The sequence below is a fragment of the Puntigrus tetrazona genome, chromosome 7 (assembly GCF_018831695.1).
Source record: "Puntigrus tetrazona isolate hp1 chromosome 7, ASM1883169v1, whole genome shotgun sequence".
Taxonomy (NCBI): Eukaryota; Metazoa; Chordata; class Actinopteri; order Cypriniformes; family Cyprinidae; genus Puntigrus; species Puntigrus tetrazona.
The window spans coordinates 28,609,420-28,630,753 of NC_056705.1; the positions used below are offsets into that span (position 1 = coordinate 28,609,420).

At 37.3% G+C, this 21,334-nt stretch overlaps 1 protein-coding gene across 5 annotated transcripts in view; it reads left to right on the forward strand.

The window, feature by feature from the left end:
- col4a6 (collagen, type IV, alpha 6) overlaps positions 1–21,334 on the forward strand; it is a 68,958-nt gene that overhangs the window by 31,539 nt on the left and 16,085 nt on the right. For 3 of the 5 annotated variants that reach the window (XM_043244411.1, XM_043244413.1, XM_043244414.1), the window contains exons 5-24: positions 9,756–9,890; positions 10,072–10,116; positions 10,199–10,315; positions 10,725–10,784; positions 11,372–11,467; positions 11,561–11,596; positions 11,904–11,945; positions 15,046–15,132; positions 15,680–15,772; positions 17,727–17,780; positions 17,858–17,920; positions 18,014–18,058; positions 18,140–18,193; positions 18,484–18,544; positions 18,684–18,794; positions 19,703–19,852; positions 20,008–20,097; positions 20,201–20,358; positions 20,651–20,830; positions 20,968–21,151. In XM_043244411.1, coding sequence (XP_043100346.1) covers positions 9,756–9,890; positions 10,072–10,116; positions 10,199–10,315; positions 10,725–10,784; positions 11,372–11,467; positions 11,561–11,596; positions 11,904–11,945; positions 15,046–15,132; positions 15,680–15,772; positions 17,727–17,780; positions 17,858–17,920; positions 18,014–18,058; positions 18,140–18,193; positions 18,484–18,544; positions 18,684–18,794; positions 19,703–19,852; positions 20,008–20,097; positions 20,201–20,358; positions 20,651–20,830; positions 20,968–21,151 — 1,861 coding nt within the window. The remainder of the gene's footprint in view (positions 1–9,755; positions 9,891–10,071; positions 10,117–10,198; positions 10,316–10,724; positions 10,785–11,371; positions 11,468–11,560; positions 11,597–11,903; positions 11,946–15,045; positions 15,133–15,679; positions 15,773–17,726; positions 17,781–17,857; positions 17,921–18,013; positions 18,059–18,139; positions 18,194–18,483; positions 18,545–18,683; positions 18,795–19,702; positions 19,853–20,007; positions 20,098–20,200; positions 20,359–20,650; positions 20,831–20,967; positions 21,152–21,334) is intronic. The other 2 variants (XM_043244416.1, XM_043244415.1) reach the window with 2 other exon arrangements.

Here is a 21,334-nt window from a genome sequence, read left to right on the forward strand (position 1 = left end):
CTGTCAAGAGATCGTTGTTTAAGCCGAACTGATACGAAACTGTCTCAAATGCCATGTTCACACGTACCGCTGGAGGTCACAAGGTCAGCGCACTGTTAATGTGTCGTTACCCGATCGTAGCTTGTCGTTAGTCCGATCATACACGAGATGCATTATAATTCGAAATAGAATGCAGTTGTATTTTGACAAGATGTCAGGAAATATGCATTGTTGGACACACCCACATTTCATGTGATTGCTGTGCTAATCACAAAACATAGGCTTCATTCATTTAGCCGGAACACATCAAAACACATGACCTTTTTTATTGTTTGCATAGCTATTCCAGATCATCACGAGGCACGTTTTCCCACGCGCCGCATGAGGAACCGATGAGGCATATTTTCCATTTTCCTCTTCTTTTCGTACAGTTTGTCACTCTCAGTTGTTTTAGAAGAAAATCACTTTGCCATGCTTTAACGCCTACATCATTGCTATAGAAACCAATGCTTAAACCTGACTGAACAAACATATCGGATTCGGGTGCTTGCAAAATAAGAGTAGGGTCTTAAGAACCGGACAACATATCAGAATTAAATGCATTGTGGAGTCCACGTTTTATTTTTAAAAACTATTAATGAAGATACTTTATTTACACACTATTTACTTCCGCCTGAGAGACTTGTTGGCAAAGTGCCAAAGAAAGAACAAGTCTTTACAATGCTTTAATCAAGAGCAGGAACAGAAATATTCATACCCCGTAGATATAGGGTTTCAGCTCACTTAAGGTTGCCAATCACAGAGGCACTGTACAGGAGTGAGAGAGATGGGTGTTTGCCAAGAAGTTGGATTTTATCCAGACCACTGTTGAGTCCTGCTCACTCACACTCAGTGTGCCATGACTGATAGTTGATTTTACTGATTAGTTTACAGCAACTCCAAATTTTACATTGGAATTTACACACAATTACAGAACAGTGTCTTTCTAGAAATGCTTAATGGATACCTTTTAAAGAAGACAATGACATTTCTTTGGTTGAAAACAACTGTTTTGACCATTGATGATAATAATAAGAAATGTTTCTTGAGCAACAAATCATCATACTAAATGATTTCTGAAGGATTATGTGAAAGTGAAGACAGTGGAAATGGACTAAAGGAGTAGTTACATAAAATATATTATTAAAATATATTAAAATACATTATTATTTAATGTTATTTATTTTAAAAAATATTTTAATGCAATGATATTTTACCATATTGACAGATTTACTGTAATTTTGATTCATAAGAGGCCTCAGCCAAAATTCTAATCACTCCAAACTTTTAAACATTGGTATTTTGATGATGTTTATTCTAACTACTGAATGCTGTTTGTTGATTGTTGTCTTGGGAATGAGATGAGCAGAAATGTGCAAAGAAGGAAAGTTTTAAAAAATTCATTAAACTACTATTACCATGATACCCTTAGCAAGGTCTGAAATAAGCATCATCGCTTTAACACACACGAACAATTTTATTTTAATGGCTTTCTCAAATACCAAACTATGATTCATCAAGCACATGTAATGATGGTCAAACCACAGCACACCAACGCTCACAAACCATAAATACACAGCGAACTGTAGATAATGATGCATACTTTTATATGGAGCAGATTCAAACCACAGTAAGAGATGACTGATAAAAGATAAATCAGTGTTGTATGTCAATTGAACATTTTTTTTTTTTATAAAGGAATGGTCCACACCCTGATGGTGCTCATTATGTTTGCGTCTTTTTTTGATAATAATGCAGTGCACCTTTGACTGTTTTTTGCCATGTTAATTCGCCGTTTTCTGCATTTTTTCTGATTTTCCAGTTGACAGTTTAGAGTAAACAACTGCTCCACAAACACACAAAGACATGCACACACATAGTCAAAATGCAAGCGCATCATACCACATCCGTTCCATCATCCCTGGAGCCTGCCAAGATGTTGGCACACAAGACAGAACTGCTCTCAAGGTCAGATTTATAGTTGCCTGTGTTCCATTCACACCTCCGAGATGAGAGATGTATTTTATGAGCATGAGCACACACATGCCACTCGCAGCCACCTGCATCATTTCCATTTGCAACAACATAATCTTGAGAAATCAGCAGTTGTTTTGCTGTTTGGATCCACAAACTCTAATTAAACGCACAGGAGGACGAAGGAAGAGAAAAGTTGCCACATCCTTTTTGTGGTATAAACATTCACACATGCTTACAGCATGATTTAGTTTAGGTAATGCAGGGTTTTCCACAGGCAGGGGCGATGATAAATAACCATAAAAGAAAGAACAGGATGTTTCCACTAGATTTAGTCTGCTAGTATAATTTCAGTATTGAGTGTGGAGGAAGATACTTTAGTAGTGTTTATTTTTATAGTTATTGAAAGAAGAGACTCAAAAGCGTTCTTTCTTTTGGCCTTGAGTCGCTCAGGGTTTGACATGCTTGTTTAGTGCTGCGTTCAAGCATGGGTAACATGAAACATAAACCCACTGCATTGCGCGAACGGATAGCACAAGGAGTTCAGCATCAGTATACCCATGACAGAGACCTCGTGACCCAGTAGGCCTGGCTCTGTCAGTGTCTGAACCCTTGCAACTCAATGCACTCAGCCCTGACTCAAAGCGGGCACAGTGTCAAGTCTGAATTGAGCTGCAGTCAGTGTCCAGGGCAGAAAAAAAAAAAAAATCGGTGTGGTTGTTTAGCTACCTATTTGCCCACTGCCATTACCTTTGATTCCAGTAATCCATCGACACAAAAGACACGGCCAGAGTGGGTAAACCATCTTTGAGCCTGACTTCACCACCACCAATAGAGCTGCGGCCCCCAAAAACAACAGGAGCCAGTGTGATGCGATGCAAAGTGAGTGAGCTCTGAAAAGTGCAGTCAGCCGTACTGGGAATGTCTGCTTCAGAGGAGCGCAAAAACAGACAGAGAGAGAACGGCAGAGTTTACCAGTTAACCATACATTTATGTGCACCTTCAGTTAGGAGCAAAACGAAGGGCAAAATATGCAGAGTAATGATAGGATTAAGTTTAAACCAGTGAAGGAGGGATAAGGACAGAGAGCACAGCCTTTATTTGACTACTTAACAACGCATACATTAAGGCTATAGGGGTTTTTTTTCTTCTCCATTATTGTAAACCACCACAAAGAATTTGAAATTTAATACATAGAGATTCCCATACCTTCCAGGTGAAGCCCTATGCAAACCTAGCTGCAAGGTATGTGAAAGTACACAAAGCTAAACAGCGGTCACATTGCTTCATGTGAACATATATTGCATTTCACATGCATGAAATGTTTTGTTTTTGGAATAAATATCCCAAAAATTTAGGGTGGATAAGATCGTTTTGTTTTGTTAAAAAAGCCTCTTATGCTAACGAAGGCTGCATTTATTTAATCAAAAATACAATAAAAACATTAGGTTTGTGAAAAGGATTACAATTTTAAAGGACTTTTCTTTTTCGAATGCATTTTAAAACATGATCTATCACAAAGCAGAACTTTTTTGCAGCCATTATTCCAGTCTTCAGTGTCCCATTTTTGTGGATTTTTGTGATAGCATTTTTTTTTTTCAGAATTCCCTGATGAATAGAAAGTTCAGAAGAACAGCATTTATTTGAAATAGAATTTTTCATTAGAAATAAATCCTTCTGATCCCAGACATTTGAACATCTGCATGAAATATTAAATTGTGCTCTCTCTCTCTCTCTCTCTCTCTGTCTCTCTCTGTTGACACATAGAAGCAAGTGATAATGTAATGTAATAATTTTAATAGAAATACATAGACAAACAAATTAAACTGTACACTGGTATTAAGAACGTTCTAGCAATCATATTTGATTAATGGAGATGTTGCTGTTTTAAAAACTAACTGGGAAGTTATTTAGGTTTTTGAAGTGGAGCTTCATAGAAAGTGTTACCGCTTCAGTTCTCTGACAAATACACCTGCCTGCATGAGGCCATTCCTGAAGCATCTGTTTCCAGCTGTCTCAGAGTCCTCCTTAAAGACAAACATCAGCCACGATGAGCCATCTTTAAAGAACGTTCTTCTTTAGTCAGCCACCCAACAAAAACAGGCGCCCATACTGATCTCGTTTGGACCAATAACATCCGCTTCCAGACAGGTCAGAGGTTGCAGGATGCTGACATAATGGTTGGGTTAAGGGCAGCCATAGAAAAGCAACTCTGACTTTCATGTGTGCAAAGCATGTGCGACCGCTTTAGCTACCCTGACTCAATCTGTCCACTCTGGGAGCAACTACAGCTTTGCCTTTAACAGTGATGGGGAGTCTTTTTTTTTGTTTTATTTTATTACTATAATTTTTTTGGCATTACATGCTACATTAGTCTTATCACAAGTAACGTATTCAAGAAGTCACAGTAGACAATAAATATTCAACATGAATCAGATAATTGTGTGGAAGTATTAATTGTCTGTTAGATCTTAAGTTTCCTTCCTTTCATAATGAGATTATCAGAACTGATTACTGGTTGATTAATGTCCCAGATAGAGAAGGTCTAGTTTTTAAAAGAATGGTTTAAAAGTGAATTATCTTGATTATGAAGCATTTAATGTGTGTTTTTCATTTAACATTGCACCACTACAGCGAATCAGAAGATAAATATTATTCTAAACAAGTCATTAGAAGTACATTCTAAAATATGTTGCTCACATAAAACATAAGACTTCATCGAAGGAGAATTATTTATTAAATTATTATTATGGTTGATATTTATATGACCGAGCTTGATTTCTTTGGGATACAAAAAAGTCATTTATGAGGGTCAGATCATGTCACACGACATTCTCGCTTCATTTACTTACTCTCACGTTGTTTCAACCCTGTAAGAATTTTATTTTATTTTTTTAAACCGAAATTGCGTGATGAAACTCAAAGCCTGGCACACACACTACCGGATAAAGATATTCTGTCCATCCATTCAAAATTGGTCAGAATCAGAATGACTCAATCTCAAACAAGTCATTTGTGAGGGTTAGATCACGGCACACAGCATGTTTATTTATGGGACAAATATATGAGCTGTACCTTTTTAGCTCTTACAGCAAAGAGGAGAAAAAAAATCACATAAAATACACAGATGTGCTGTTTATTGTTTTTTCTGTTATCTTTTCCATCCCCATACATTGCTCTTATTTTAGAGAGGACTGCCTCAAATACAAGCGCAGTCCCAACAAATGTGAATCATGAGTTTTGGCTACAGATGATTTAACCAAACGTCTTGATGAGATAGAGACATGCGTGAGGATGTTTGATGTATCATTAAGTGCATGTATGCTGGTAGATGCACAGTTATAATCATACTGCCTATCATTTTATGCACGCAATTGAATTGCACCCAATGAACATGCAAACTAGAACAACTAGAGCTACAATCTCTTATCTTTGTCTGTAGTGCTATTAATTGTAAAACTGGTATGAGTGCAATCTAAAGGAATAAAGCATTCACACGACGAGTTAATGTCTTAACAAACCAGTTAACTAAACAGCTGGGTGTCATGTCTCGATCTACATCCAGAGGAATTAACCAGCAGAGTGTAAACCATCTTTAGTTGTTTAGACTGACTGTGTGTGTTTGTGTGTTAAACAAGACTCATAAAGTTACATCCAGATGTAAATTATTTAGACTTCCTGTTTGTTGGTTTTGTGATTTTCGTCTTCGGAGTTGATCTAAATTATAATCATTTATAATAAGATGAAAGGACATGAGTGGTAATTTTCACAACCTTTGGCCCTAGTGACCTTTGAGCCCTCGGGTGACGTCTTGATCCACCCGGGTGAATTTGTTGGTTTTTAAACCACACTTTCTTTGCACGAAGGTCAGTTGTATCTGTGGAAATAAGACTGTCCCCTACTGGAAATCAATCGTAAGTACGAGAGCAATGTTATAGAACTTGTAACACTTCCAAAGTTAATGGATGTGGGTTTAATGCATCGTGTTTATGCCAGCATGTATGCAATAAGACTGTACATATAACAAGCTATGATAATATTGTCGGTACTTGATTTCAGATGTATAATCTGATATGAAGTTACAGCAATGAAATCTCATTATCTGTATGCTGGTAGATTGCAAAACACTATGTAACGCATACATTGCTCTCTCCGTCTCTCTTCTTAATCCTTTTGATTCTTTGCCTCTGGCTTTGTTATTACATGAACAGTTTATGGAGTATGTGATAACAGACGCATACAGTATTTTACTCGGAAAATGTAAATATATAGCCAGGAATGTCTGATGTCTGAAACTTGTGAAAGCTTTTATTTAGCAGCCTTTTATCCTTTTTGTTGTGTGTGTGTGTGTGTGTGTGTGTGTGTGTGTGTGTGTGTGTCTGTGGGTGTCTTTATTCAATAATTCCAGATTGTAATAACTTTTTAATAGCCAAAATTTGTATTGGAAAAGTGTGACCCCTAATTACAAGTAGCCATTGTCAGACTTGTTATTATTATCAGTGCTGTCCAATTAATCGTGGTTCCAAAATAAACGTTTTTGTTCAGATAATATATGTTTGTATACTTTTTGTATATTTATAATGTGTATATATAAATGTTGTTTATGTATAAGAATGTTGTTTATATATTAAATCTATTCATGTATAGTATAAAATATAAGAATATAAATTTAATACTTTAAACACACATGTAATTCTAATTAAATGCTAATTCAATTAATTATGCTGCTAAAAAGACATGAAGAGAATAAACAAATCAGGTAAATGTTTCCAGAAAGCTTTAACATGGATATTTTCAAATGTAGGTCTCACATAAAACCGTTACAGTATGAAATGGCAGTCTGTTTATAAACTTGAACACACGTGCCTCATTTACACATTACATTTGCATGCCCGTGGGGTTTTAAATGAGAAAGACTGCTGAGTCAGAGAGTGTGTGTGTGTGTGTGTGTGTTTTCACTGCTGTCTGCCTGGCACTGCTCCTTCTTTCGCTTCTGCAGGCAGGGTGGTGCACTCAGAGAAATTTGGTTATCATGGCTGAATCACTCAGTCCGCACCCTGCCCCTTTTTGATGTGTTTCCTAATGCAGCTTCCATCACCGCTCCCGATGAGCACACGGCGCGACAGGTAAAATCACGCCTGAGCCTCGCTGCCCATGAACAATGGTTCCTACCAAATCCTCAGAGCCAACAGGACTGAGCCGGGGGAATCTGTTGGCTCATGGATTCTGTTGGCCGTTCCGACAGGAAGTGAGGTGCATGCTCGCTAGCCAGGCGAGTAAGACTGGGCGGCTTAGAAAGGCAGAATGAGTTCTATTGTGTCCATTGTGAGGGGCCAGATTTGTGCCACAAACGAAGCAGTCTAGTGCGTGTTAATTTGGCTGGAAGTCATTTTTTCCATCTTCGTGTTGTTAATAACGGTGTATACACGTTGAAACCCTATTAAGCGGTGTGTGAAGGAGACAGATGAGAGCAGAACACAGTCTTGAAATGCCTCACCGGTCACACAACTTAGCTTGAATTAAACAACTAGATTTCTGTTTTTTTTTTTTGTCAAAAAAGCAAACTCTGGTTAGGTGTGTTTTGTAGCTTGACAGTTGATCTGGTTTAAAGGAATAGTTCACCCCGAAAATGTAAATTCTGTCATCATTTCCTCACCCTAGAGTATTTCCAAATATGTATGAATATTTTTGAAGATATTTTGAAGAAAGTTTGCAACCAGGCTGTTTTGGGTCACTGTTATAGTATTTTTTTTTTTCATACAGAATTGGAAATACTCTAGGGTATAAGTGAATGATGACAGAATTTTCATTTCCGGGTGAACTATTCCTTTAAGGAGCTCGTTATGAGGAGCTAGCTGCTTAGGATAGGAACAGCTTAGGACCAGCACATGACAAACCAAAGTCAAAAGAGCAGATTACATGGACTATTTTGACAATATCCTTGCTAGGCTTCTGGGCCTTAAATGTGGTAGTTTGTGTTGCTGTCTGTGCAGGGTCAGAAAGCTTTCAGGCTTCGTCAAACATTATGGGTAACATTGTACAATGCCATTTGTTAACATTGGTTAATGTATTACATAACACGAACAAACAATAAACAAAGCATTTATTACACAATTTATTAATCTATGTTAATGATAATGCAGGTGTTCGTGTTTTATTCATGTTGGTTCAAAGTGCATTCACTAATGTTGACAAACACAACTTTGATTTTTAATAATGCATTAGTAAATCCTGAAAAGAACATTAAATAAGATGAATTAATGCTGTGGAAGTATTATGTAGTTCATGTGTGCCAATGTTGTTATTTAATGATAACTAATAATCAATATTCTAAAGATGAATGATGGTTTGGTATGCCACGAGGGTCAGTAGTTAATGACAGTTTTTATCTTTTAGTAAACTATTGTTTTATTGTTCATTTCAACTTTACTATTACATTATTAAAATGAAAAGCTGTCTATAAATACTTAATGGCTATTTTAGTTAATTTTTAGTTAATGAATGAACTAGCACTGACCTGTATGGTAAAATGTTAATGATATTTTAATACATTAATAACGATTTATTAATTGAAATCATCCTGTGGCCCCCCTGAATCTTTACCGAGGCCCCCTAGTGGCTCCCTGCATAAAGGTGGAGAACCATTGTCATATATTACCCAAAATAAATTTCTGTGATAGTAGGAAATTTTCACCTGTCTGATAGAATTCAATAACTGGTGAGAGTCTGTAGAAAATGATACCATATATTACTCAAACGCACGCAGATCTGGTCTAATACTTGGTGGTTTCCCAGTACCAACCACTGTTAAACCTCAAACCAAGACAGCAAGTTCGGTTTCGCCTCACTGTCAGAGGACTAGCTTAAAGGATAAAACTAAACCTTTGAAACATCCACACTTTCTATTCTATTGCTCTGTATTTCTCCACACGTACGCTCTCTACTTCTTTCCTGGGGTAGAAGTGCACTAGGCACATGGATGAATACACGCTGAAAAATGTGCATACAGCCCCAAGGATCATGGGGTTTTTTTGCGGCTATAATCCTGTTAAAACCTCAGTTGTTGCTTTATTTCATTATACCATGCTTCAACACTGTGGTTCCAGTAAAATTCTAGTACAAAAAAAAAAGCTTTCCTACACAAGCAGATTGATTTTATTTAGATGCTGTTTGGAAACTTAAGTTCCTTTCTCTTTCTGGTTGTTTGAGTCCCAGTATGCATTTGAGAGGCCGATATCAGATTAACTTTTCCTGGTCTGTTGAGTTAAAGATAAGTATGTTGCCAAAACAATACTCGTTTTTTACCCACCCTTTTATTAAAAAAAGCCCTGAACAATCCCATCAATGATTCTGTATTTTATGTACAGAGACCAGCAGTGTTGAGGTTAAATGCTGGAGTGTGTCGACCCCATGTGGTCAGCAGGGAGTATTACTGCTAATTGTGACAGTAAGGTTAAGTCATTTTTTTACTACGTAGATAATATATTATTTGTGTATACATTTTCTACCTATCTATCTATCTATCTATCTATCTATCCAGTCAATGCTTTAAATGTATTATACACAAAAACACACACACACACACACACATATATATATATATATATATATATATATATATATATATATATATATACATATTACATATACACACACACAGGGGTTCATCTAACAGATGCTTTTAACCGAAGTGAGAATGAGACCGTTTTATGTACGAATGCTCTGTGCCTCTATATACTACACTCATTTTTGTCTATTTCTAGGGGCCACCAGGCGAACTTGGACAGGCGGGCAGCAGTGGTCCTGAAGGTTTCATTGGGGCCCCAGGCCCAATTGGGCCCAAAGGAGAAAAGGGCCATGTAGGACGCAAAGGGCCCTCTGGACCAAATGGAGATAAGGTCAGATTTTTCATGATGGCCAATTAATACACATCCACATATATGCTTTTCTATTAACCAGCATTCTGAAATACTTTGCGCATGTAATAAACTGTTTACAAATGTATATGTGTCTTTTATTGGATCTAAATACAGGAATTAATGTGTAGTGTGCATGGTTTTTATAAATTTTTTTGGACAGGGCCCAATGGGTGTTCCTGGGTTTTCTGGTAATGATGGTGTTCCAGTGAGTACAGTTTTTGTCTCTTAACATAGTTTCGCTGTTCTCTGAAAATGGCTAACTAAGCTGATTTTACCACCCTGTGCAGGGACACCCTGGTCAGGAGGGGCCCAGGGGTCCCCCAGGTTTGGATGGCTGTAATGGCACACGAGGTGAGCCAGGCGACAGAGTGCGTGATGGATTTCCTGGGCTTTCTGGTTCTCCTGTAAGTCTGAGGGCTTTTTCTGCATTTCGAGAAGATTGCAGCATGCAATATTTATCAGACTAAATACAGTAGACATTTCACTTACTAATAAAACAAGTCATCTTATCAAAAACCAACTGAATTATTTTTGAGGATAACATATGCTTTTTTAAAATATAATAAAATAATGCCATGCAGACACTTTTATAATAACAGAATATCAATAACCTATTATAAAAAAAAGCTCTAAGATAGATCTAAGCACTAAGATAAAAACTTGATGTTGCATGCTGAGTTGTTTATTAGTGTAATACTTTTCGTCCTACTGTTTTGTTCATGAGCATAGCTGTGAAAAAAGTCTAAATGTTTTATACATGTCGTTTATAAAAAAAAATATCCAGATATGAACTTTTTTTTCACTTGATTTCAGGGACCTCCTGGTCAAAAAGGTCAAAAAGGAGAACCGTTTTATACAGATGTTTCTGAACCAGTAAGTTGCAGCCATTCTTTGTGAAACCAAGCAAATCACACATGCAAACATTTTATATGTACACACTCATATGTTAATACTGCAGTTCATGTGGTATTTACCGGCAGCCCTGTTAATAATATGTATTGTGAGGCAGTTATAAATCTGGGTGTGGAGTGCAAAGCTGTCTGGGAAAACACCTCAGTCATTTTCAACACCTCATGCAGTCTGTGAGATCCTGAGAAATTGGAAATTAAAAAAGCTTTTGTGTCCTTTTTGAATCTTTAAACATTCTGTTCCCTTTCAATGTAATTATATGAAAAAGAGTGACTAGTAGGGACATTATTTATTCTCCTTTTGTGTTCAGTAAAAGCATGTCAAATGAACAATGTTTAAAACTAAATTAACGTCGACAGGGCATCATCTATGGTAAACTGCCCTTTAAAACGTTGCATTAAAAGGCATTATTTTAAAGGAAAGCTTTGGGAAATGTCTGGTCTTCTCTTCTTATTTCCTATTTAGGATTTAGATTTTTTTTTTTGTGCAACTTGAAGTACTAAAAACCAAATACTGTTTTTGTTATTAAACCTTCTTTGTAAATTCCTTAGAATTTTTTCGACAAAGGCTCTCCAGGTCCAGTAGGATTTCCAGGTCCAGCAGGATTTTCAGGTCCAGTGGGGCCTAGAGGTCCAGATGGATATGATGTATGTATTATATCTGTGCATCTGTCTACAGAAAAAAAAACATCTGTCTGCAGCTTAAATACTTAATAATTTCATTGTTTTCTCCCTCCACAGGGTCCGCCAGGTCTACCTGGTCCTCCTGGACCTCCAGTAAGTTCAGCTGTCTAAGGAACAGTTTAGAAATAGCTTAGTTTATGTTAATAATCCTGTCATGTTTAACACGTCACCCTCCTGTCCGACAGAGGGCAGTGTGCAAACACATATGTACATCTGCACCTTCTTTGGAATGAAAGTGCCCAGTTATTATGGATGCAAGAAGCATCACTGGTTTAAACTTAGCTCCTGAAGTGTCAATTATTAAATATAAATTTCCTTTCGCAAAAGTGATCTCTGACTCCAGAATAGCTGAAATGTCCATACATAAAGGTTTTGCTAAATGTCTCTGCTTATTCCACAGGGAAGTCCAGGTCAGGGATACAAAGGAGAGCCAGGAGAAAAGGTATGGATTTCGTCCAGCCTTCAAACAATTCAGCAAGGCCTCCACGCACAACTGCTTTTAGTTTTCACCATTAGTGTCATTAAGTTCAGATAATTATCTCATTTCACCCAATACTGTCTGCATATTTGTTCCAGAAAAACTTAAAGGAATAGTTCAGCCAAAAATATGCATTTCTGTTGTTAATTACTCCCTCATGTCGTTCCCAACTCATAAGACCCTAATTAATCTTTGGAACACAAATTAAGAGTTTATTTGATGCGTTCTATGAGCTCTCTGACCCTCTATAGGATCATTCGGAGCAAGGATCATTACCCAATCAAGGCTCAGAGACATAGCAAGGAGATTGTTACAATAATCCATGTGACATCAGTGGCCCAACCGTAATTTTGCTAAGCAACAAGAATACTTTTTGTGCACAAAGAAAGCAAAAATAATGTCTTTATTCAACAGTTTGTCTTCTCCATGTCACCTTATTGGATACTCTCCAAAATTACACTATTAAAAAATTACTGTTGAACAACTGATGTCGCATGGATTTTTTTTATCAGTTTCTTTGCTTGATCTTGTAAGGATCCTTGGTGTCTATGGAGGGTCAGAGAGATCTCAGAATTTATCGTAAATTTCTTAATTTGTGTTCCGAAGATGATCGAAAGTCTTACGGGTTAAGAACGAGGGTGAGTAATTAGTGACATTTAAATTTTTGGGTGTACTATGCCTTTAAGATTTTAGATATAGATCTCTAGCTGAGTCCTGGGTGTTTGTTCTTGTTTGTTTGATTGTCTTAATGACAGCTTTTTTTCCCCTCTACTGAAGGTGTATTGCATGTGTTTGTTGGTGGTTGAAGCCATTGTAATTGGCCTAACACAGAAAACAAACACTTCTCTGAGTGTCTCTGACATTAAAGACCCCACGAAATTGCTTGATGTCCAAAGTTTTTTGTCTCATGGTGACATATTGCCTATTGAAACAGAAAGTCTGGGCAGGGCATATCATGGCTTGTCCCTTTGTATTCCAAACAGTAACTTCACTTTATGTCACAGCCAATAACTATTATTTTGTACTTGCTGGTTGCAGGAAAGAGCCATTCTCATTCCAAATTGGAATGCATTTGATTGGAAAAAAACGTCTGTGTAGTGCCAGATCATCAATACCTTTGCTTTCTTTCCTAGAAGAGGAAGTTAGAACTGTAAACCCAAACGCTTATTTGTGCTAAATGTGACTAACAGACACGGACTAAAAGGCCCAACACTCTTATTTGGTTTCATGGGGTCCTACATTTTCTATATTTAAGTATTGAATGTTTTTTTTATCTCTACAAAACAAGAATCCACTCTCTTTAAAGAGACTGGCACACTCAGAGAATGTTTATAGTGTAACATTCAGTTTGGATACTATTTTAGTCTGCTAGGGGTCTGATTAATAACAAGCTAGCTGAGGACTGGATATTAAAAGATTATGCTGCTTTTAACACTACATCACTCTTTCATTCTGATCATCTTTCCCTATATCATCTCACTCTAGATTTTTCCTCTCGTCTTCCTTTTCCTCAAAAATAGTTCTGTACTCCCAGCATGCCTACTGTATCTTGTTCCGTGTATGTTTTAACCCAACTGTGTTGTGTTTCCACTCATCTCAACACACACTACACATAATCAAAAAGCCTTTTCGTGTAAAAGAATGTATCTTACTGTGGTATCTTACTAATAAGCATGGTAACAGTACGACATTCGGAATGGATTTTCCTCTGCTTTTGGATGGCAGTTCACAGATTTCATAGCTTCACAGAACAGTACTTACAGTTTCTGTATAAATGAGTCACTCATAGAGAGCGAGAAGTCTCTGAGCTGCTATTCAATTTGCTGTTTTTGAGTGGTTTGTGCTGGTGCTGGAATCACCTGCTCCAATCTTCTGTGTGCCTTTGTTTCCTTTGGTTGGGACGCTTAACCCACTGAATTCAAGAGAAAACAAGGACCAGCTAGTTCTATATTAAATTGATTGAACTTGCCAATAAATCTATAAAGTAAACTCAAAATAAAGCAGTGGCAGCCATAATACGCATGCGTTTGTAGCAGTAAATATTACAAAAGGAGCCCCAGTTAGTCCTATTGCTCTCACTCTTCTTTTCACCTTTCATTCTCTATAACTTCTTTCCTGTTCATCCTCTGTAAAAATCACTTTCTTTGTGTTTATCTCGTTTTCCAGTAAAAAATGTTCATAAAACAAGTAAATAAAGACCCCATCAAATCAAAATGAAAGTTTTGTGGTTTTTAGTCCGTGTGTGTTAGCTTTGGTACCATCTACAGTAAACGCTAGTGTACTCCAAACATTGATAGCGCAGTTTAAGTTCATCAGATACATGGTATGTATTTGAAGTCTTTCGATTTTGGAGAAACATGTCCAGAAATGCTGACGACTCATTTTGCACCATCATTTTTTTTTTTTTTTTTTAAATCAAATGAAAATAGTTTCTGGTATTACATTTTAAAACTGACTACTGACCAGCAAATACCAAATTATAATTCATCCCTGTGACATATCTGAAGCCTTTTTCAAACACTGCAGTAAGTAAAAAAAATGCATCATGGGATTATGTGGAAAATATGTTCATCAAGCAAAGAAAAGGGGGAATAAATCTACTAGCAAGCAAAATGCTGACTTAAGAGAAGTTGTTTCGAATTAAGTTCTACAGTCTTCTTACACAAATCAAAACTTGCTAATGGGTTAAGAGTATAAACATGATATATATATTGTTTTAAGAATGTTGGGACATTTTTACTGGAAAATAAGACAAAAATCCTGATCAAGAATCTGATTTCTGCAAGTTTTCTTCAGCCTTTCACTACTCTTAGCTTTCCCATCTGTCCCTCTTTTATTTTAAGTTTTAGTGTTTCTCTCTCTCTCTCTCTCTCTCTCTCTCTCTCTCTCTCTCTCTCTCTCTCTCTCTCTCTCTCTCTCTCTTTCTTTCTTCTTACACTTGCTCTTTCCCTTTTTCCATGATCTTTTCCTTGACCTGACCAAGTCTCTTTCTCACGCTTTCTCTTTCTCTCTCTGATAAAATCCTGGGCTCTAATGTGTCAAATGTCTGTGTTGTGGATCTCAGGGGGATGTTGGTCCACCAGGACTCAGGGGCAGTCCGGCCGTTCCGTTTAACGCACCAGCAATAAGCACTATCAACAAAGGAGAGAAGGTAACACACAGGGGAGCGGTGATGCCAAACCAGGGAGGGGCACTGCCAGGGCGAGAGGGTGTGGATGGTGGGAGAGAGAGAGGAGCGATAGAGGGCATTGAACCACATCATCACTCCAGGCAAAATGGTCTGGAACGTTCTGATCATTTATCAATTGGGACTGTCATTTGTAAATACATTGATTATGGGAATGTTTTCTGAAAGCACATTATAGAGACATTGACGTTGTATCAAGGGAGGGTTGTTAATTGGATGACGATTGAACGGGGAGAGATACAGACACATCTGTTGTGTTAAATGTGTGGTTCATTGTTAAAGCTCCTTTATTCTGCTTGTGTCCATTCATCTCCTCCTCGTCCTGATCTCCCCGCTGCTTCGGCAGTGGTCACAGTCCTCTTAACGTCCTTCTTCAAAACCCCCAAAATTTCTCATCACACGCCACCTCTTCAACACGATCCGCCGCTACCGTCTCCAAACAGCCCCCCATCAACCGTCATCTTGTCCCATATAAAAAAAAAAATCTCTCTTCCTTGGTTACCGTATCCAGGGAGATGTGGGCCCGCCCGGTGACCCAGGCCGCCCACTGGTCAATGGAGTGGTGGAGCTTGTTGGCTTTCCGAAAGGAGACAAAGGAACTAAGGTTTGTGAGGAAAACGCAGCTGTGAGGATCTAGACCTAGGATGAAGTCAATCAACACCGTCTTCCTCAAAATCTTTTCTACAGTTTCTTTGTCCCCCTTTGTCCAGGAGGGTGACTTCCACTTTGTGCTTGATGTATACATGCCATACTTCACCCTGTGGTGAATACTGAGAATGGGGTCCATAATAAAAAGTCTTTATATTTGGTGACAATTTGAAATGTTTAAATTATGTGTGCTTACATACAGGGGCCCTAAAGAGGGCACTTCAGCCACACTTACAGATGTACAAATATCACTCTCTACTGTGAATAATTTTAGAAAATATTTTGTTCTAAGGCAATGGAATTCAATTAAAGTGTTAAATTAGCTTTATGACGCTGTATACTTCTATTTAAAGGAGTAGTTTACTTCCAGAATAAAAATTTCCCAATAATTCACTCATCTACATGTCTTTCAAGATGTTCATGTCTGTCTTTTATTCAGTTGCAAAGTTTTTGAAGAAAACTTCTCAGGATTTTTCTCCATATAGTGGACTTAAATAGTGAACAATGGGTCGAAGATCCAAATTGCAGTTTCAGTGCAGCTTCAAACGGCTCTACACAATCCCAGCTGAGGAATATGGGTCTAGTCATTTTCTTAAAAGAATAGAATGTACTAGTTCTGCCATGCATTTTGTATCTTCATGCATTATATAATCTTGTTAGAAAAGTCGAGCACGGTTGGTTTTCCATCTGTTAACTTCAGTTCAAATTTGTCCAACATTATTTTTTGACCTTTTTATACTGAGGGGGTTTAACTTCCTCTGCATGTTCTCTTTGTTAACACTGTCTGAACTTCGATCTGCTTCATGCATGACCCTTACGTAATGCACGAGGTGCAGTTAGCGCAAGACAAGCATTTGAGATTAAAAAGTATAGAATAACATTTTTTTTTAGAAAATGAATGATTGTAGAGCCCTTTGAAGCTGCACCAAGCTGCCATAGAAGTCCAATATATAGAGAAAAATCCTGGAATGTTTTCTTCAAAAACCTTAATCTGAAGAAAGAAAGACATGAATAACTTGATGGCATGGGGTAGGTAAATTATTAGGTATTTTATTTCTTTAAGTGAAAATTATTTATTTAATGATTTATGATATTTTTTGTATAACAAGGATGAATGAATTTGATTTAAAGTGACATCAGTGACTAATGTTAATTTTTTTACATTTACATTTATGTTCTTTTAAATGTTCTGTTCATCAAACATTCCTGAAAAATTTTTCGGTTTCCAAAAAGCAGTCCATTATATTAAACAGCACAACAGATTTCTGCATTCATAACAATGCAAAATGTTTCATAAGCACCAAATTAAATAGAAAACTATTGATTAGTATATGTGACATTACAGTTTGTATTGCATTTTTGATCAAATCAATGCAGACTTGGTAAGCATAAGAAACGTCTTTCAAAAACAATTTTAAAAAGTCTTACCAATATAAACTTTTGAGCTGTAGTGTATATTATGTAGGTGTTCAAATTTGAGATTCAATTTGGATCCTAAACACAACAAAAGAACTGAAAGATGCGGAATTGAAATTTGTGCATTTCAAGCTTAGATTAATGTGTACAAAAACAAATTGCTGCATAATGTATCAAATATTATTTTATATTTCTTGACTGTAGAATATATATATCAGTGTCATTGAAACTTCTAACTTCTGCATTTTTTGCGGTACATATTTTTCTCATATTGGTTAAAATCTTTATGCCATTTTTTTACACTAAAATACAAAAATTTGAAGGGAAATGGTTTAAAAATAATAAAAAGTTTGAATAAATAAATATATATTTTCAGTTGTAAAAAAGCTATTTAATCCCCAGCCCAGTAAATTGTGTTTAAAAAACACAAAGTGACTATGAATTCTTTTTTCACTTTTTTTTTTCTTTTTTCTTTTTCTCTTTCTCTTCTTTAGGGTGATAAAGGCTATGATGGTGCTCCAGGTTTTCCTGGGAGACCAGGACCACCAGTGAGTAATCAAAGAGATCTGTTTCCTGTTTGATATGTTGCAGGTTGAAACTGACACATATTGTTGTGCACATATAGGGCCCATTTGGGTACAGAGGTGAAACTGGAGAAAAGGGAATCCTGGGCTTGCCAGGCTCAAGGGTAGGTAATGTTATTGCTAAATTTTGTGATTCACTTTAGGGTGATATTTGGTTTGTTTCACCTGAACCTTTTATGTATTGTTTAACATGGCAGGGTCCACCTGGTCTGAACGGTCCTCCTGGGCTTCCTGGGTTTAAGGTAGATATGAAAAGCTTTACTCTAAATTGTTTTGCTCTTATATCTTCATTAGATACCAACCGTCTTCTCTGTCAACTGTAGGGCTTATCTGGGTCTTCTGGGATTTCAGGACAACAAGGTTTTACTGGCCCAAAGGTAAGAGAAACAAGAAAAACACATACACACACAAACAATTTGCAGAAATCAATAAACGCCACTTTAAAACCGAATGAGCTGATTGCTGTGCATTATTGTCCACATATAGCGCAATCTGATCCCTAAACATGTTTTGTCAAAAAAGCCTGTACTTTCAAGGCATTGCTTATTCAAGTTTTAATGCAGAAGCTGACAAGTGCCCTTGTTTCTGAACAGAAGTCGACAAGTCCAATTTATATTTATCATAAACGGAAATGTTACATAATACCATATTGCAAAAATATTTCTAGGGCGAAAGAGGAGACCCAGGTCCTCCTGGACCGATTGTGGATCCAGCAGGTGGAGTTAAAGGTATCAGGAATTATTTTTATTGTAGTCACACAGGTTGCGCTTATCTTAATTCACTTTCATGCAATTTTGTGCTTATAGAGATTGCTTTTTTAATCTCTCATGTATATACTCATATGTATGCTGGTGTACTTATACCTAGGTCCTCCAGGTGATCCTGGCTTTCCTGGTTATCCAGGGATAACTGGAGATACAGGTTTTCTAGGGCTTCCTGGTGAGCCTGGTCCTCCGGGACAGCCTGCTTTTTTCACAGGTACTACTGACATACTTTTGCATTTTAAGGCTTTATGGCTCTGGACACACAGCATTTTTTGTCCCTCTATGGTTATTGTAAATGTAATTAGGGCATCATTGACACGTTTGACTGGAGAGCACATGGCACATAACAAACAAACATGAAACATTCCCACCAAAAATCACAAAACAAGAGCAAGAGAACCACCATAAGATGTGCTCAGAAAATTGAATTACAACACATCAAACTAACCAAAGAGCACATGGAAAGGAAATGAACAACCCAAGAGTGACACAATGAGTTTCTGAAAGTGCTGATATTGTGTGAACTTTTCTTATAGAAGGTTGTGACAGACCCAAATCATTGCTGCTGCATAGTTGTATATTTCAACTTGCTAAATGTGTTAATGTAGTGGTTATTTCTATTTTTGGCACTATGGCATTTCTGAGATGTTAGCGTGACACTCACATTTCAGATAACTTTCTTAGAATTTTGTCATTAGGAGCAACTCTTAGCACTAAGATTATTTATGAACACGGGCCTAGGTTATCAGAAAACCTTTGTAAACAACAGGGATATGAATCGAAAGTTCTATAATAATCTTTTTCCAATTTTTTTTTTTAAGAAAGAAATATTCAGGAAAAAGAAATGCAGTTGCATTGTCAAATAATGACAAATTCAATAATAAGTTTGAAACCATGTTTACACAGACTTTTTTACTGGATCTTGGTTCAGGAAGTGGTTGGGCAACACAGGTCACACTGTATATTTTTGATTTATTGGAATAACTGCATATCAGTATGTGAACCACTCAAACTCCTTAACAATGGCATTGAAAGGCCTTGCCAACCGTCCACAACATCCTAATGTATAGAATCTGTTGTGTCCGTATGATGGTAACCATAAGTTTTTGGTTTTCTATTCAGGTCGTCCAGGCAGCTCTGGGTTCCCCGGTGGTCGTGGACCCAAAGGCCCGAGGGGAAACCCAGGTCGGGATTCTTATGGTCCTGAAGGTCTTCCTGGAAATCAAGGCTTTCCTGGACCTCCAGGTCTCCCGGGACCACCGGGCAGTACATGTAAGCACTTGCAAATGATGATGACCATTTTAATTACATGAAACTTAAGAATTTGATAAATTAGATCACACCAAGAAAGTAATGATCGTGGGACGAATCAAATAGAAGTAGAGGGTCATGGATTAACACTCTTCTTATTTTATCTTTCTCTCTAGCAAACCTGTTCTCCAATGGACTACCAGGTTTTCCTGGTCAGCCTGGTCCAAGAGGATTTCCTGGAGACAGAGGCTTTAAAGGGTTTAGTGGTAAAGCACTTTGTTGTAGAACTGAAATGAGAAGTATTAGGTGTCATTTAGACTATTATGTTGAATTACTTACTTGGCCTTCTCTCCTGCTTGAAAATTTTAGGAGAAAATGGTGACTGCAACTGTTTGGGTGGAGGAACGATTGGTGGACAGGGACCTCAAGGGCCTCCAGGGCCCCCAGGTTTTGTAGGACTCAATGGAGTGAAGGGAGAAATTGGTGACCTAGGCTTCTCAGGGCCCCGTGGTCCACAGGGCTTTGATGTAAGATAATAATTTTTAAAAATTATCTTGGATCAGTTGGGCTAATGCCTTAATGTTTGTCTGGGGGTGATGAATGAGGTTACATGGAGAGATAACAACGTGGTGGTGAGAGTGGTGCAATATAAATCACAAAAGTTCACCACATAGCTTATAGTTTTGTTGTTAGTTTAGGCGTCTGGTGTAATACATTTAATACTATATTGTCTTACTGATCAATGAGAAACATTGGGATAATCAGCTAACATTTTAAATTGTTTAAAATTATAGGTCTTTCTTTGCTTTTTTATTTTAGGGTCGTACAGGTGAAAGAGGCATTAAAGGGTGGAAAGGAGAGAAAGGTAATTCTTACATCCCACAAGGCAGAGGACAAAAAGGTGATATGGGACAACAGGGTCTTCCTGGACCACTTGGAGTTAGCGGCAACCCTGGAAAGGATGGATCTCCTGGCTTCCCTGGACAACCAGGTCTACCTGTGAGTAGATTTTCCTATTTTTTTATTTTATAATTTCATTTCATCAGCTCTGAAATTACTGCCAAATGAGGTCCTTATTTTTTGTAGTAATTCTAACTAGCAGGATCTCTAAATTTATCAAGTTTTTTTCTCTACAGGGGGAATCTGGTTTTGGGGTGTCTGGAGAAAAAGGGTTTCCTGGTATTCCAGGGTTCAAAGGTCGTCCTGGTGACAGGGGGGAAACTGGTATCGGCTATCCTGGTGTAGCTGGGTTCAAAGGGTCTCAAGGTGATCCTGGATTCAATGGTCTTCCTGGGACACCTGGACCTAAAGGATCTCCAGGTAAGTAGAAGAAACAATTCAGCAAAATGTTAACAATAAATACATAGTCAAAAATATTTTATTATATAAAAGAAAAATGATTATACCGGTTATGTGATATTAATAAGATGGCATGTAATGGATTAGCCTACATTTTAAAACAATTTATATATTCATATACAGTGCATTAATTGGATGTACACA